Genomic DNA, 14,141 nt, shown 5'->3' on the forward strand with positions numbered 1-14,141 from the left:
CGCCCGGCCAATCGCTCTCCCAGGTCGCCCCCTGCCGGCCGACAGGGTGAAGGAGGTGCGGCTGCCTGGGCTGGCCGGGTGGGGCACGGCAGGACCACCGGCCGCCGCCGCCAGGGGACGCTGCTCTCGGCCAAGCGGCGGCAGCCCGGACCCGGCTTCGGCTCGGACAAGGAAAGATGCTTTTGCCAACCAAACTCGGGAGGCTCGGGAGGCCTGGGAGCCGGGGGCCGGAGGACCCCCTGACCCGCTCTCTTACCTTCTTGGCCAGCATGTCGTACTCTTTTTTGAGATTGTCCAGAAGTTTCTTCTCTTCCGCTAAGGCCTCCTCGATGTCCAGTCGTTTTTCTCGAAACTGAAGAGCCATTTCAAAGAGGGCCACATCGCAGTCTAGGGGAGGAGGCAGATAGACCATCGTTCCTCAGCGCGCCGGGCCCAGCGGCCACGGTCTTTCCCACCGTCGGAACCCTGCCCAGCTCCCACCTCTTCCAGAAGGCCTTGCCCCGTTTATTTTTCTTCTCCCTCAGTTGCACCCAGACCCCGACCACCACCTCAGCATTTCTGCACTCGAAATCGCCTCTGGGCCCTTCGGTTCACGTCCTCACAGACGCCCGAGTATTTAGGCACTTACCCTCCTAGCCACCCTTCCGTTCTCTTCTTTCTCTTATTTGTAATTTATCTTAGTATCCGTCTCCCCGGCGGGCAGGGCTCGTGTCTACTAACTGGATTGTCCTCTCCCTAGGACTCAGTATAGCGCTCTGAATATATAACTTACAGATACAGACATAAGTGTTCTTGGGGTTGTGAAAGGGGGATGAACAAAGGGAGCGAGTCGGGGTGACGCAGAAGGGAATGGAAGAGAAGGAAAAGAGGGCTTAGTCAGGGAAGACCTCTTGGAGGAGATGTGCCTTCAATAAGACTTTGAAAGCCGGGTAGGGGGGAGAGTAATTGTCACATACAGCGCTCTGAATACAGAAAACTGTCATCTCCTCGAGGGTAGGGATCATGTCTTCTAACTCTACTGTCCTCTCCCAAGGGCTCAGTTCAGGTCCCCGCACTGTAGAGACACAGCAACTGACAACTGGCCAGGACCCCCTTCTACTGCCCGCTGGGGTAGTGGGGGCAGGGTAGGGAGGGGTGGGGGATCCAGCAGGTCTGAGGCAGGCTAACGGGTGGCACTGAAGAGCAGCTGCATTTAACGACCCCCCCAATTGCAGGTCTTTTCAGAGCTGCCGATCGGTGACCCGCTGCAAGGCCCGGGCTGTCTCCGGCCCTGCCATCGAGTGCCGGTGGGAGCCAGGCGAGGGCTGAGTTTGGCCCAGGTGGACAGAAACAGAGATAGGGTGGGAGGAATAGGATGAGGAGATGTGGGAGATGATGATAATAATAACAACAATAATTCTGGTATTTGTTAAGTGCTTATTAGGTGCCAGGCACTTTACTAAGCGCTGGAGTGGACACAAGCAAATTGGGTTGGACCCAGTCCCTGTCCCACGTGGGGCTCACAGTCTCAATCCCCATTTTACAGATGAGGTAACTGAGGCACAGAAAAGTAAAGTGACTTGCCCAAGGTCACATAGCAGTCAAGCGGTGGAGCTGGGGTTAGAACCTATGACCTCCTAACTCCAGGCCCTTGCTCTTCCCATTACTCCACGCTGCTTCTCCAGCCTTCCCCTCTCTCCCTCTGCCTTCCGCCCCCTGGGGTCACTGGCTGAGTCCGGCTCATTCAACTCCAGCCCCAGCCCTGTGAATCCCAAGCCTTGTGGGATGACTGCAGCTGGCTGAACCGCGGAGCTCGGGGCTCAGACGCCCATCAGTCACCATGGTCCCTGCCCAGTTCCAGGGATAGCTTCTCGGACACCCAGACTCCCAGAGGGCCGGGACCCTGCCGGACTGGGTCTTTCTCCCGCTGGACCCCGCGGGGCCTCGGGCAGGCGTTTTTTCAGGCTGCAGGTCCCGTGGGCAAGACCAGCCTACCCCCCTGCCCCCGAGTCTTGCACGGGCACTAAAAAACCGTGGGGATTGGCAGCCAACTGCACCCTCGAGCTCTGCGGGGGTGACGTGGCGCTCACTGCTCTGGGACGGCAGGTCAGAAGGGAGTCCCGACCTCCACCGGGTGGGGGGCGGCTCTCCAACTCGGGGAGCGGGTCTCGGGTCTCAGCAGGTGGCACTCACTCTGCGGACAGACGCTGTCATCGAACACTTCGTCCTCGGAGCCCGACTCATCCTCGCTGCTCTCCAAGCTGGAGTCCTGGTCGCTCTCCTCCTCGCTTTCTCCCTCATCGCCTGGGACAGGAGGGGCCTCAGTTATCGTGGGCCACCTCGGGAGAGGGACACAAAGAGGGAGAAGGAAAGAGAGAGGGAAAGAGAGAGAAAGAGAGAGCCGAGGTACGGGCTGACGACGGGATGCACACAGGAACTACAGACTGGAGGGCCACAGCCCCCATTCCCCTCTGCCCGCCCACCCCCCTACACATATACACACACACAGACTTTCCCGACCAGGGGGCAAGGAGCTGGGGGTGGGGGTACCTAGGACCGAGGGGCATGGGCCAGAGAGGCACAGGATGGACCATGAACACGTTCCCAGCGCCAGCATTCAAATGGGCTGGGTTTGGGAAGCCGGGGAAGGAGCAATATGTGAGGGGTCAGTAGGCCTGGCCCACTGGTCTCCGCCTTGACCAGAGGGGCCCGAGCCCCGCCCCCAGTTGCCCTTGATGGACACGCTCCTGACCCCGGCCCCGGCCTTCTCCCACCCCCTGCCCTGCTGGGCATTAGGCTGCACACCGGCATCTCCTTCCGTCTCCTTTTTCTTCACTCGTTTAATCTTCTTCTTCAGGACTTTGGTGAGGAAACTGGCAAAACTGTTGTTTTCTCCGAGGGATGCCTGGAAGCTGGCATAGAGCGCCTTCTCTTGGTCCTGCAGCCTGGTCATTTCCAGCTTTTTGTCTTCCATCTCACTGAGAAAATCCTCCAGTTTCCACTGGAATAGGAAGAGCCCAGGCCCTGAGGCTCGGTTGGGTGGGCCCGGGCCAGTCCCGAGGCTCGGCACGACCCCAGATCTGTGCCGGAGCTCTCCCCCACGTGGCCCAGGATCGGGGACAGATCCGGGGGAGAGCCAGCAGAGATCCCCGAGGTTCACGGTGGGGTTGGGCCCCCCCCCCCCGATTTCCTCCTACCTGCATCTACTACACTCTCAAGCCCCGGCCCGCCTGGAGCCACCACCACGCCTCCAGGATGAGTCCCAAGAGGCACCTCGAGGGGCAGGCAGCGAGTCGCCCACCCATCCTGCCCAATGCCAAACCCAGCTCCCCCCATCTCCTCTGGGCTCCTCACCGCTCCACCGGCCCAGCCTTAGGGAGAGCAAGCCGAGGCCGGGAGGGCGGCCGGGGTGTGGGGGTCGAGGAGCAGGCCAGTGCGGGAGGTTCACAGGGTTTGGGGCCAGGGGGTGGCGGGGAGGTTCCCCGAGGAAAATCAGATCGACAGGTCCTGGAGGGCGGGGAATGAGCGCAGCCAGTTCCCGTTGAATGCTCCCAACAGCTCAGTTTAGTGGTCTGCCCACAGTAAAGGCTCAGGGAATGTCGTCCCGGGGATGGACTGACTGATCGACGGATAGGGCATCACCCAGAGCCTTGGGTATCTCTTTGGGAAGACCAGTCTCTGCCGGAGACCATCGGGAGCCACCCCAAGGCCCCCAGAGAGGGGAGTTGGGAAGTCTGGGGCACAACATTCTGCTCTTTGAGATGTGCTCTGGACAGTCCCGTTTCAAAGAACTTTTACTGTACAGCATCCCTGTCTGAGGTGCAGAGGGGATGGGGGAGAAAGGAGAACAAGTTGGGAGAGGGGATGGGGCATTGGTGAGGGGATGAGGCAGATCTGGCAGAATTTGAATGGATAACTGGGGTCAATATGTCTCATAAAAGAAGCATTACCAGTATCTCTTCCCAACTCGCTCACAAGACTACAAAGCCCCTCTGAGTATCCCTGGAGGCAGGGAACAGGAAGTGTGGGTGACCAAAGTCCACAGCTCATCCTAAAGCCTCATTCTACCATCATCATTCTAGCCATTACTTTCAATTGACCACATCCAACCTCCCTCCAGTCAGGGACATTGAAAGGCAATCCAGTGGATGCCTCTGCTTGCCTCCAGAGGAGGAGATGCGGTTGAAGGTTGGAAAAGAGGATAAGAGGAGGACAAGGAGAAAGGGGGTGGAGGAAGAGGAGGAGGAAAAAGGGTGTGGAGGAGGAGGAGGAGAAAGGAGGTAGAGGAGGAGGAGGAGGAGGAGGAAGGGGATGGAAGAGGGAAAAGAGGGTAGAGGAGGAGGAGGAGGAAGGGGGTGGAGGAGGAGAAAGAGGAGAGGGAGGAGAAGGAAGAAAAAGGGGGTAAAAGAAAAAGTCGGGGAGGAGGATGAGGAGGGGGAGGATGAAGAGGACGAGAGAAGAGGCAAGCCCATCTGCCCTGAGTGTGGAGAGAATGGCAGACCTTCATGTCCTGCTCCTCCCTGCCCAGTGAGTTGACGCGCTCCTGGAGCGTGTTCTCCTGCTTCTCAAAATTCTTGAGGAGCAGCAGCTCCTGGAACAGCACGACATGGTTCAGGTCAGTGAGCTTCATCTGAGTGTCCATCTTGAGCTTCTGGTGCCGCAGGAGGCGGAGCTCGGCATCAAAGGTGACTGACAGCTCTCTGATCTGGACAGGAGGGAGAGGGCGGAAATGGCCGCCAAGTGTCAGGAGCAGAGTCTGTGGGGGCTGGGCCGGATATTGCCAGGTCGGGTGGCTATGGGAAGGACTTGGGACAGGTGCCTTGGCCAGGCAAGATACGTATAAGCAGCCAGGAGCCATTCCCAGTGGCCAGCAGTCTGCTGGTGGCCAGGGCGGTGATCACCAGAGGGTCAAGCTGCCTTGCAAGCTTCTGGAAATATTCCCTAACTGCTCCTTCCTCAGTGCCTGGAAAGGGGCCCCCAGGGCAATGGTCACATGACTGTAGGCCACCATGGACCACCAGTGGCCATGTCTGCTCAGCCTCACTGCCAATTCCCCCAGTTTCGCCTCCAATTTCCCACCCTTTCCAGGAGCACATCCAGCTGTTGCCTGGGCTTCCTCCCACGTTCTAAGGTTGGACACACCCCAGCTTTCCCAGGAACTCAGCCCTAAGAGGCAACAAGGTCTGGAAAATCAGGAGAGGTCTGGGAGTCAGGAATCCGAGGTTCCAGTCACAGCTCTGCCCCGGCTTGCTGTGTGGCCTTTGACAGGTTGCTGAAGCTCTCTGGGGTCTGTTTCCTCATGTATAAACTGAGAGTAAGATATCCACTCTTCCTCCCTTTTAGACAGTAAGCTCCTGGTGGGTTGGAGACTGTGGAATCATCTACTCCAGGGCTTCATAAATCCTCACCTTATCATCATCATCATCACTGAAAGCAGTTGCTGTGGCTGTTGCTCTTCAGAAACAAGCTTGAGGTCAGCTGCCCCAACTCCCCCAGGCCAGCCTAGATGCCTGATCCCGAAAAGGGGGATGGATAGATTGGGCCAGCCAATCGTCCAACCCCCAAAGACTGGGCCGTTCGGACAGTCAGGGTCCCAGTGATGGACAGCTGGGGCCCTTGGAGACCGGGTGCCTCACCTTCATCCTTACCCTTCTGTTCAAGTGTTCCTGCAGGTATAGGTTCCGGATCTCCTCCCTCTTCAAAATTTCCTGTTCCACTTCAGTCTGCTCCACTTTCTCGAACTCCTGAACCTGGACCTTGATGACCTCAGGCAACCCCCTGGATCCCCGAGACCCCCGGGCCCCCCGAATGATAAAGTCTCGCTTGGGCATGTCCGATTCCCTCCTGGGAGGAAGTGAAAAGAAGCCCGCTCCAAAGGTGCCAAATGTGTTGTCCGACACCTCCGGGATGGCCTCCTGGGCATCCCGGGCCTCCTGCTTCACCTTGAAGTCCAGAAGCGTCTGCTGGTTGTACTGGAATTTCCGCTCGGGCACCTCCTCTGAGTGCAGCTCAGGGATCAGGGGCATGGGAAGACGCTTGGGTGTGGGCAGGGCCGCCTGGATGGTCTTCAGCTCTTGCACCAGGCCCTGGATCTCCTCAACGACGGCCACCTTCAGGTCTCGCAGCGAAAGGATGCATTTGTTCATGTTCATCTTCTTCTCGTGAGCCTGAGGTGGGACAGAATCAATTCATCAGTGGTATTTACTGAGTGCTTACTTAGTACAGAGCACAGTGCTCGGCGCTTGTGAGAGGACAGTACAACTGAGTCGGTAGAAAAGGCCCAATAAAGGGCCCCGCTTCCGAGTCCCAGGTCTAGGGAGCTGTGGGGGATGGGCTTTGGGGGAGAAGTGCTTTCCTCCTCCTCTTCGTGGCCCAACCTCCGGACTGAGTCTCCCTGAGAGTCAGAGCAGAACCTCCCCCTACAGGCTTCATGGCCTGGGTGCCTGGGATGGGGTGCGCAGCAGACACCCCCAGCCCAGACCCCTTAAGAGAGCACAGTGGTGGCCACAGGGCTCCCAGCTGCCTGCCAGTAGTCTTTCTGGCTGGGAAAGGGGAGAGAACATGGGGAGGGGGAAGGGGGAGGAGAAAGAGTAGGAAAAGGGGAAGGAGGAGGAGGAGAAAAGGATGGAGGTAGTGAGGGAGGCAGCCAGGCTAGCCTCTGGATCACCCCATTGAGTGATATTGCCTGAGTCAGCTCCCAGAAAACTAAATGACATTTCCATATCCTTGAGTTCCCTGACCAGCTGTCAGTCTCCATGTCCTGGCAGAACCTAGTTATCTCAGTGGGCCAAGGCCCCTAAGGCCCCTCCTGCCCATCACATGTCCATTCACTTTCCAATGGCTTCTTCCCCAAAGCTTTCTAACATGCTCATATTTCACCATCCTAAAAAAACAACAAAAAAACCTTCCCTGGACCCCAAGCTCCCTCCAGTTACCACCCCATCACTTTCCTACCATTCCTCTCAAAACTCCCTAAGCAAATTCTTTACACCCTCTGCCTGCACTTTCTCTTCTCCAATTCTCTCTTCAACCCCTACCAATCCGGCTTCCACCCCCTTCACTCCATTGAAACGGCCCTCTCTAAAGTCACCAGTGACCACTTCTTGACAAATCCAACATCCTCTACTCCTTCCTAATCCTTCTCCACCTCTCGGCTGCCTTCGATACTGTGGAACACCACCTTCTCCTGGAAATATTATCTGACTTTGGCTTCACTGACACTGTCCTCTCCTGGTTCTCCTCCTACCTCTCTTGCCTCTCACTCTCTTTCACAAGCCTCTGCCTCCCATCCTCTGTCTTTGGCAAGCCTCTTCCTCCCATCCTCTGACTGTGGAAGTCCTTCAAGATTCTGCTGGGTCTCCTTTTATTTTCTAACTACATCCACTCCCTTGGAGAGGCTGTTTGCTTCCACAGCTTCAGGATATCTCTACTTGGATGAAACAACAACATTTCAAACTTAACTTGTTCAAAACAGAACTCCTTATCTTTCCACCCAAACTCTGTTCTCCCCTGAGACTTTCCCATCACTGCCATCTTCCTTGTCTTACTAGCTCATAACCTTGACATTAATACAACAGTTCTTACTCTATCCTAATCTTCCTTGACCTCTCAGCTGCCTTTGACACTGTCGACCTTCTCCCCTTCTCCTCAACATATTATCCAACCTTGGTTTCACTGACTCCATCCTCTTCTGGTTCTCCTCTTGTCTCTTTGGCCATTCATTCTCAGTCTCCGTGGGCTCCTCCTCCCCTAGCTCTCCCTGCTTCAGTCTATACTTCACTCTGCTGCCTGGATTATCTTTCTACAGGAATGGTCTGGGCATGTCACCCCCCTCCTCAAAAATCTCCAGTGGTTGCCCATCAACCTTTCTATCAAGCAAAAACTCCTCATTATTGGTTTCAAAGCTCTCCATCATCTTGCCCCCTTCTACCTCAACCCCTTCTCTCCTTCTACATCCCAGCCCACACACTCCGCTCCTCTGCCCCTAACCTCACAGTGTCTCATTCTCGCCTGTCCACGTAGACCCCTGGCCCACATCCTACCTCTGGCCTGGAATGCCCTCTCTCCTCAAATCTGTCAAACAAGCACATTTCCCCCTTCAAAGCCCTACTGAAAGTTCACCTCCTCTAAGAGGCCTTCCCAGGCTAAGCCCCCCTTTCCTCTGCTCACCCTCCCCTCCCCATCACCCCAACCTGCTCGTTTTGCTCTACTTCCCTCCCCACCCCACAGCACTTGTGTATATATGTACATATTTATAATTATATTTGTTTGTATTAATGATGTGTATATATCTATAATTCTATTTATTTATATTGATGCTACTGATGTCTGTTTACTTGTTTTGATGTCTGTCCCCGTCCCCCACCACTGCCCTCCCTGGAGACTGTGAACCCGTTTTGGGCAGAGATCGTCTCTATTTGTTCCTGAATTGTACTTTCCGAGCATTTACTTCAGCGCTCTGCACACAGTAAGGGCTTTGAATTAATGAATGAATCTCGATTCACCTCTTTCATTCAACCCACATATTCGATCTGTCACCAAATCCTGTCCATTCAACCTTCACAACATCACTAAAATCTGCCCTTTCATTTCTATCCAAACTCATACCACATTAATCAACCTCTTATCCTATCCTAACTTAACTACTGCATCAACCTCCTTGCTAACCTCCCTTCCGTCTCTCTCCACTCCAGTCCATACTTCACTGTGCTACCTGAATCATTTTTCTACGAAAACGTTCAGTCCATGTTTCTCCACTCAAGAACCTCCAGTGGTTGCCCATCCACCGCTGCATCAGACAGAAGCTCTTTACCATCAGCTTTAAAGCGCTCAATCATCTTGGCCCCTCCTACCTTATGTCGCTGATTTCCTTCTGCAACCCAGCCTGCACACTTCTTTAATCCTCTAATGCCATCCTACTCACTGCCCCTCGGTCTCGTCTATCTCACCACCACTACTTTGCTCATGTCCTTTCTCTGGCCTGAAAATCCCTCTCTCTTCAAAATCAACAGACCACTCTCCCCACATACAAAGCCTTATTAAAATCACATCTCCAAGAGGCCTTCCTCAACTAAACCCTCATTTCCCTTACTCCCTCCCCCTTGTTTCGCCTATGCACTTGGATCTATCCCCTTCAAGCTTTTGATAGTCACCCCATCCTGAGCCCCACAGAACTAATGTACATATCTGCAATTTATTTTAATGTCCATCACTGGGGAAGATACAAGTTAATTAGGTTGAACCTAGTCTCTATCATGCTTGGGACTCCTAGTCTGAGTAGGAGGGAGAGCAGCTTTACATGGCTTTAAAACACTCAATCACCTTGCCCCCTCCTACTTTACTTCGCTACTCTCTTGTTACAACCCAGCCTGCACACTTCACTCCTCTAATGCCGACTACCTCAATCTCATCAATCTCACAGCTGACCTCTTGCCCACCTCCTGCCTCTGGCCTGGAATGCCCTCACTATTCATATCCGACAGACAATTACTTGCCCCACTTTCTGAGACTTACTGAAGACACATCTCCTCCATGAGCCCTTCTCTGACCGTGCCCTCTTTTCTTTATCTTCCTCTCCCTTTAGCGTTGCCCTGACTTGCTCCCTTTATTCATCCTGCCACCCCAGCTCCACAGCACTTACGTACATATCTGTAATTTTATTCATTTATATTAATGTCTCTCTCCCACTCTAGACCGTAAGTTCATTGTGGACAGGGATATTGTACTCTCCCAAGTGTTTAGTACAGTGCTCTGCACACAGTAAATGCTCCATAAACAGGAATGACTGATTGACAATGGGCATTTAATCCCCATTTTATAAGCAGAGACAAGTCAAGTGACTTTCCCAAGGTCATACAGCAAGCAGTTGACAAAGCCAGGTTTAGAACCCAGGTCTCCTGTGCTCTTTCCACTAGGCCATGCTGCCCCCTCCTCCTTGTGGGCAGGAACCCTGTCTATCAGTTCTGTTGTACTGTACTCTCCCAAGCACTCAGTACAGTACTTTGCCCATAGTAAGCACTTAATAAATGCCCCTGATGGACTGATTGAAAGCAAGTGCCCGCAGAGGCACAGCAGCTAAAGTTACAGACTGCCCTGTTGTGCCTGCACACTCTGTGCCTGCCAATCAAACCCTGCATCTGAGTGCATGAACCCCACATCTGTATGTACAGACCCCAAACCTGTGTGTACAGACCCCACACCTATGTGTACTATCCCTGCACTTGTGTACAAATCCCAAACCTGAGTGTGGAAACCATGCACCCGTATGAACAAACCCAGTACCTGTGTGGGTTAACCCTTCTCTGTGCCGCAGTTACCTCATCTGTAAAATGAGGGAAGCAGCGTGGCTCAGTGGAAAGAGCATGGGCTTTGGAGTCAGGGCTCATGAGTTCGAATCCCAGCTCTACCACTTGTCAGCTGTGTGACTATGGGCAAGTCACTTAACTTCTCTGTGCCTCAGTTCCCTCATCTGTAAAATGGGGATTAAGACTGTGAGCCCCACGTGGAACAACCTGATTCCCCTGTGTCTACCCCAGCGCTTAGAACAGTGCTCTGCACATAGTAAGCGCTTAACAAATACCAACATTATTTTATTATTATTAAAATGGGGATTTATACTGTGAGCCCCATGTGGGACATGAACTGTGTCCAAATTGATTAGCTTCTATCTACTCCAGCACTTACTTCAGTGCCTGGCATATAGTAAGTGCTTAACAAATCCCATTAAAAAAATCAAAACCCTGCAATGCTGGTTTTACTGGGTGGTTCGGGCAGGCCACAAGAAGCCCTGCAGTCCAACCTCCTTCTGTACATCATGAGGGGAGATGCAGGCCAGCATGACAGGCAAGAAAGACATGACATGGCATGACATGAAAGACAGGCCAGCTTGCGGAAGGGCAAGGCGATTTCCTATTCTTCCTGGCAGGATGCCATCCCAGCTTCTCCCCAGGACCTAGGCCCAAGGGTTTGCCCGATGGCCCGAGCCCGAGCCCCGCACCATTGCCTCCAAGGTGACCAGTTCCTCCTCTTTCCTGGCAGCATTGATGCGCATGTGCTCGGCGACCTTGAAGTCTGGGGCCGTCTTCAAGTTGAAGTCGCCCATGTTCAACTGGGCTTCCTTGATGGCCTGCACATCCTCGGGGTCCTCGTAGTCATCTCCCGGCTGGCTCCGGTACCTACACGGCCACAGGGACGAGTCAGACCTGGCTCCAGAAACCTCTGGTCTTTCTGCGGCCCCTGGGACTGACGCCACCCATCCACCTACAATTTCTAGCTGTTCGGTTGGAGATGGGCAGGGGATGGGAAAGGAGGGGACCTACAAGAACAGTGGGCCAGGTCTCTCTGGCAAGGTGCAGGGTAGAGAGTGGAGCAAGATGTCGGTCCTACTGCTGGGGACTTCCCACTCTGGGAGGATGGGGCCTGGGTTGCCGGGCCATGCCAGGCTGTGCCATAGGGAAGGAGTAAGAGTCCCAGGAGCACCCTCTGCAGCTGCTGCCTAGACCGCAACCCCAGCAGCCCTCAGGCAGTGGCCCTGATAGCTGTGGTCCAGCAGGGCCGCTCCCGCCAGCAAGGGTGGCCAGGGAGAGACCCAGTGCCACCGCCCATCTCCATCATCCCTGAGGTTGATGCTGCTTCTTCATCAGCTGGGCCTGTCCTTCTGCCCTGCCAGCCCAGGTCTCTGCTTATGGGAGTAGCCAGGGTGTAGCCTGCTCCCAGGGACAAGGAATAGGAAGGCAGTGGGACTTACACCTAGGCGCTCCCCCCCTCACCCGACCACCACCCACCCACACTCACAATTCTTCCCACTCTTTCTTGCGCTGGGATATCTTCAATTTGGCCTTTTCGGCTTTGGCAATAATTTTCTTCATTTTCTCAATCTGGTTCTCCACGAGGACTCCCCCAAATGTCTTCGGTCGCAGTGGCTTCCGTGCCCTGTCCCCGTCCACACCTTCATTCAGGACAATGACCAGGCCTGGCCAGACAATGAAAAGGATACATTCTGTCCAGAGAAAAGCTGACTGCCATCTCCAAGGGACTTCTGGGGGATGGGGGTGGGATAGAGGGGGAGGGAGGAAGAAGAGAGATGGGAGGGTAGGGGAGGGTAGGTTCTGAACTGCCAGAATGTGAACTTCAGCAGAAACCCTGGAGTCTGCAGTGCCTCCTCCAAGCATGGAGGAGTCTGTCTGTCTTCCACCAAAGTGGAAAAACCCTGGTGGCCCCACATGGGAACGCAAATCATTTTCTCTAGGAGTGCCCTGGGTTGAGGAGTTAAAGGTCTCGGATTTCCTCCCACCAGCTCTCAGCCCTGAGCAACAGGGAGAGGCTTCCAGACAGGGTCCTGGTTGGTTTTTGCCTTCTCTGGAGATGGGGCTGGTCACCCCATGCCCTTTGCCCCGTCCCCAGCCCCTTCGGTCTTGTGTTTGACTGAAGCCAAACTGTAGGGGAGTAGGCCTGAACCGAGCTCAGACTGGCTGAGTTTTATAGGTTGCAGCTGTCTTTAAAGATTGTGTCTTCACTTCCATGCTGGCAGTCTGGGTCAGCTTCTGTCCACAGGCAGCAGGAACAAAGATGGGCCCCAGAGTTTAACACCTCTGATTTTCCAAATGACATCCCACAATGAGAGGGGGACTCCCCCAGCCTTCTTTCTGCCAAAATGTGGGATGCTGGAGAATTGCCAGTGTTTTGGAGAATTAAGAAAACACAACTTAAAGGGGAGCAGAAATGAGCAAGCTCTGGGAATCCCATTTGCTAGTAACGCAAGGACACTGTCAAAGACAAAGGGGGTAAACATCAGGTGCCACAGGGCCCACCCAGCCCCTGCTGCTGGAAAAGACAAGATAGCTAAAATGTGAAGTTGGCACCCAGTGGGTTGCATGGGTTCCAGGAAACCCCGGCCACCTGTTCCTATATAGAGTGCCCCATCCATCCTCAGTCTCCCCGGCTACTGCTCTTGCAGCCACTAGCTGGAGGAGGAAGGAAGGACTGGTGGGGGCAAGAGGGTGGGAAGGGATGGAGGACTGGAACAAGGGGATGGAGTAGAGGACAGGGAGTGGGAAAGGGAAGACAGACTCCCCCACTGGACTGTAAGTTCTTCAATCACCTTACCCCCACCTACCTTACCTCTCTACTTTCCTACTACAGCCCCAACCACACACTACTCTCCTCTAATGCCAGCCTGCTCACTGTGCCTCGATCTCATTAATCTTACCACTGACCTCTTGCCCACATCCTGCCTCTGGTCTGGAACACCCTCCCTCTTCATATCCAACAGACGATCACTCTCCCCACCTTCAAACACTTATTGCAGGTACATCTCCTCCAAGAGGTCTTCTCTGATTAAACCCTCATTTCCTCTTCTCCCACTCCTTTGTATGTCATCTTGCACTTCAGTTTGCACCCTTCATTTACCCCTTCCTCAGCACCACAGCACAAGAGAAGCAGTGTGGTTTAGTGGAAAGAGCAGGGGCTTGAGAGTCAGAAGAGGTGGGTTCTAATCCCGGCTCCACCACTTGTCTGCACTGTGTCCTTGGGGGAGCCACTTAACTTCTCTGTGCCTCAGTTACCTCATTTGTAAAATGGGGATTAAGACTGTGAGCCCCACGTGGGACAACCTGATTACCTTGTGTCTAACCCAGCACTTAGAACAGTGCTTGGCACATAGTAAGCACTTAAATACCATAAATATTAATATGCAAATATCAGCAATTTTTTTATATTAATGTCTGTCTCCCCCTCTAGACTGTACGTTCTTTGTGAGCAGGGGACATGTCTACCAATTCTGTTATATTGTACTCTCCCAACCTTTTAGTACAGTGCTCTGCACACAATAAGCACTTAATAGACATGAGTGATTGATTGAGGGCAGGTCGGTACACTTGTCTTTGCTGCTGGTGTCTTCTGACAAGCACTCAGTACAGGGCTGTTCACTCCGAGGGTGTTCAGCAAATACAGAAACACTTTGGGCATGCCACCCCCCTCCTCAAAAATCTCCAGTGGTTGCCCATCAACCTTCAAATCAAGCAAAAACTCCTCGTTCTTGACTTCAAAGCTCTCCATCACCTTGCACCCTCCTACCTCACTTCCCTTCTCTCCCCCTACAGCCCAGCCTGCACACTCTGCTCCTCTCCTGCTCACCTCCTCACTGTGTCTCGTTCTCGCCTGTC

General features: G+C 54.0%; 1 protein-coding gene across 4 annotated transcripts in view; it reads right to left on the reverse strand.

Annotated features, from left to right (window-relative positions):
• Nucleotides 1-14,141, reverse strand: part of CFAP44 (cilia and flagella associated protein 44) — a 51,045-nt gene that overhangs the window by 4,307 nt on the left and 32,597 nt on the right. For 2 of the 4 annotated variants that reach the window (XM_029075172.2, XM_039913506.1), the window contains 7 exons: nucleotides 11,773-11,950; nucleotides 10,976-11,153; nucleotides 5,616-6,146; nucleotides 4,481-4,684; nucleotides 2,785-2,980; nucleotides 2,173-2,283; nucleotides 257-387 (listed from right to left, as the gene is read on the reverse strand). In XM_029075172.2, the coding sequence (XP_028931005.1) occupies nucleotides 257-387; nucleotides 2,173-2,283; nucleotides 2,785-2,980; nucleotides 4,481-4,684; nucleotides 5,616-6,146; nucleotides 10,976-11,153; nucleotides 11,773-11,950 (1,529 nt within the window). The remainder of the gene's footprint in view (nucleotides 1-256; nucleotides 388-2,172; nucleotides 2,284-2,784; nucleotides 2,981-4,480; nucleotides 4,685-5,615; nucleotides 6,147-10,975; nucleotides 11,154-11,772; nucleotides 11,951-14,141) is intronic. The other 2 variants (XM_029075173.2, XM_029075174.2) reach the window with 2 other exon arrangements.

The sequence above is a fragment of the Ornithorhynchus anatinus genome, chromosome 11 (genome assembly GCF_004115215.2).
Source record: "Ornithorhynchus anatinus isolate Pmale09 chromosome 11, mOrnAna1.pri.v4, whole genome shotgun sequence".
Classification (NCBI taxonomy): domain Eukaryota; kingdom Metazoa; phylum Chordata; class Mammalia; order Monotremata; family Ornithorhynchidae; genus Ornithorhynchus; species Ornithorhynchus anatinus.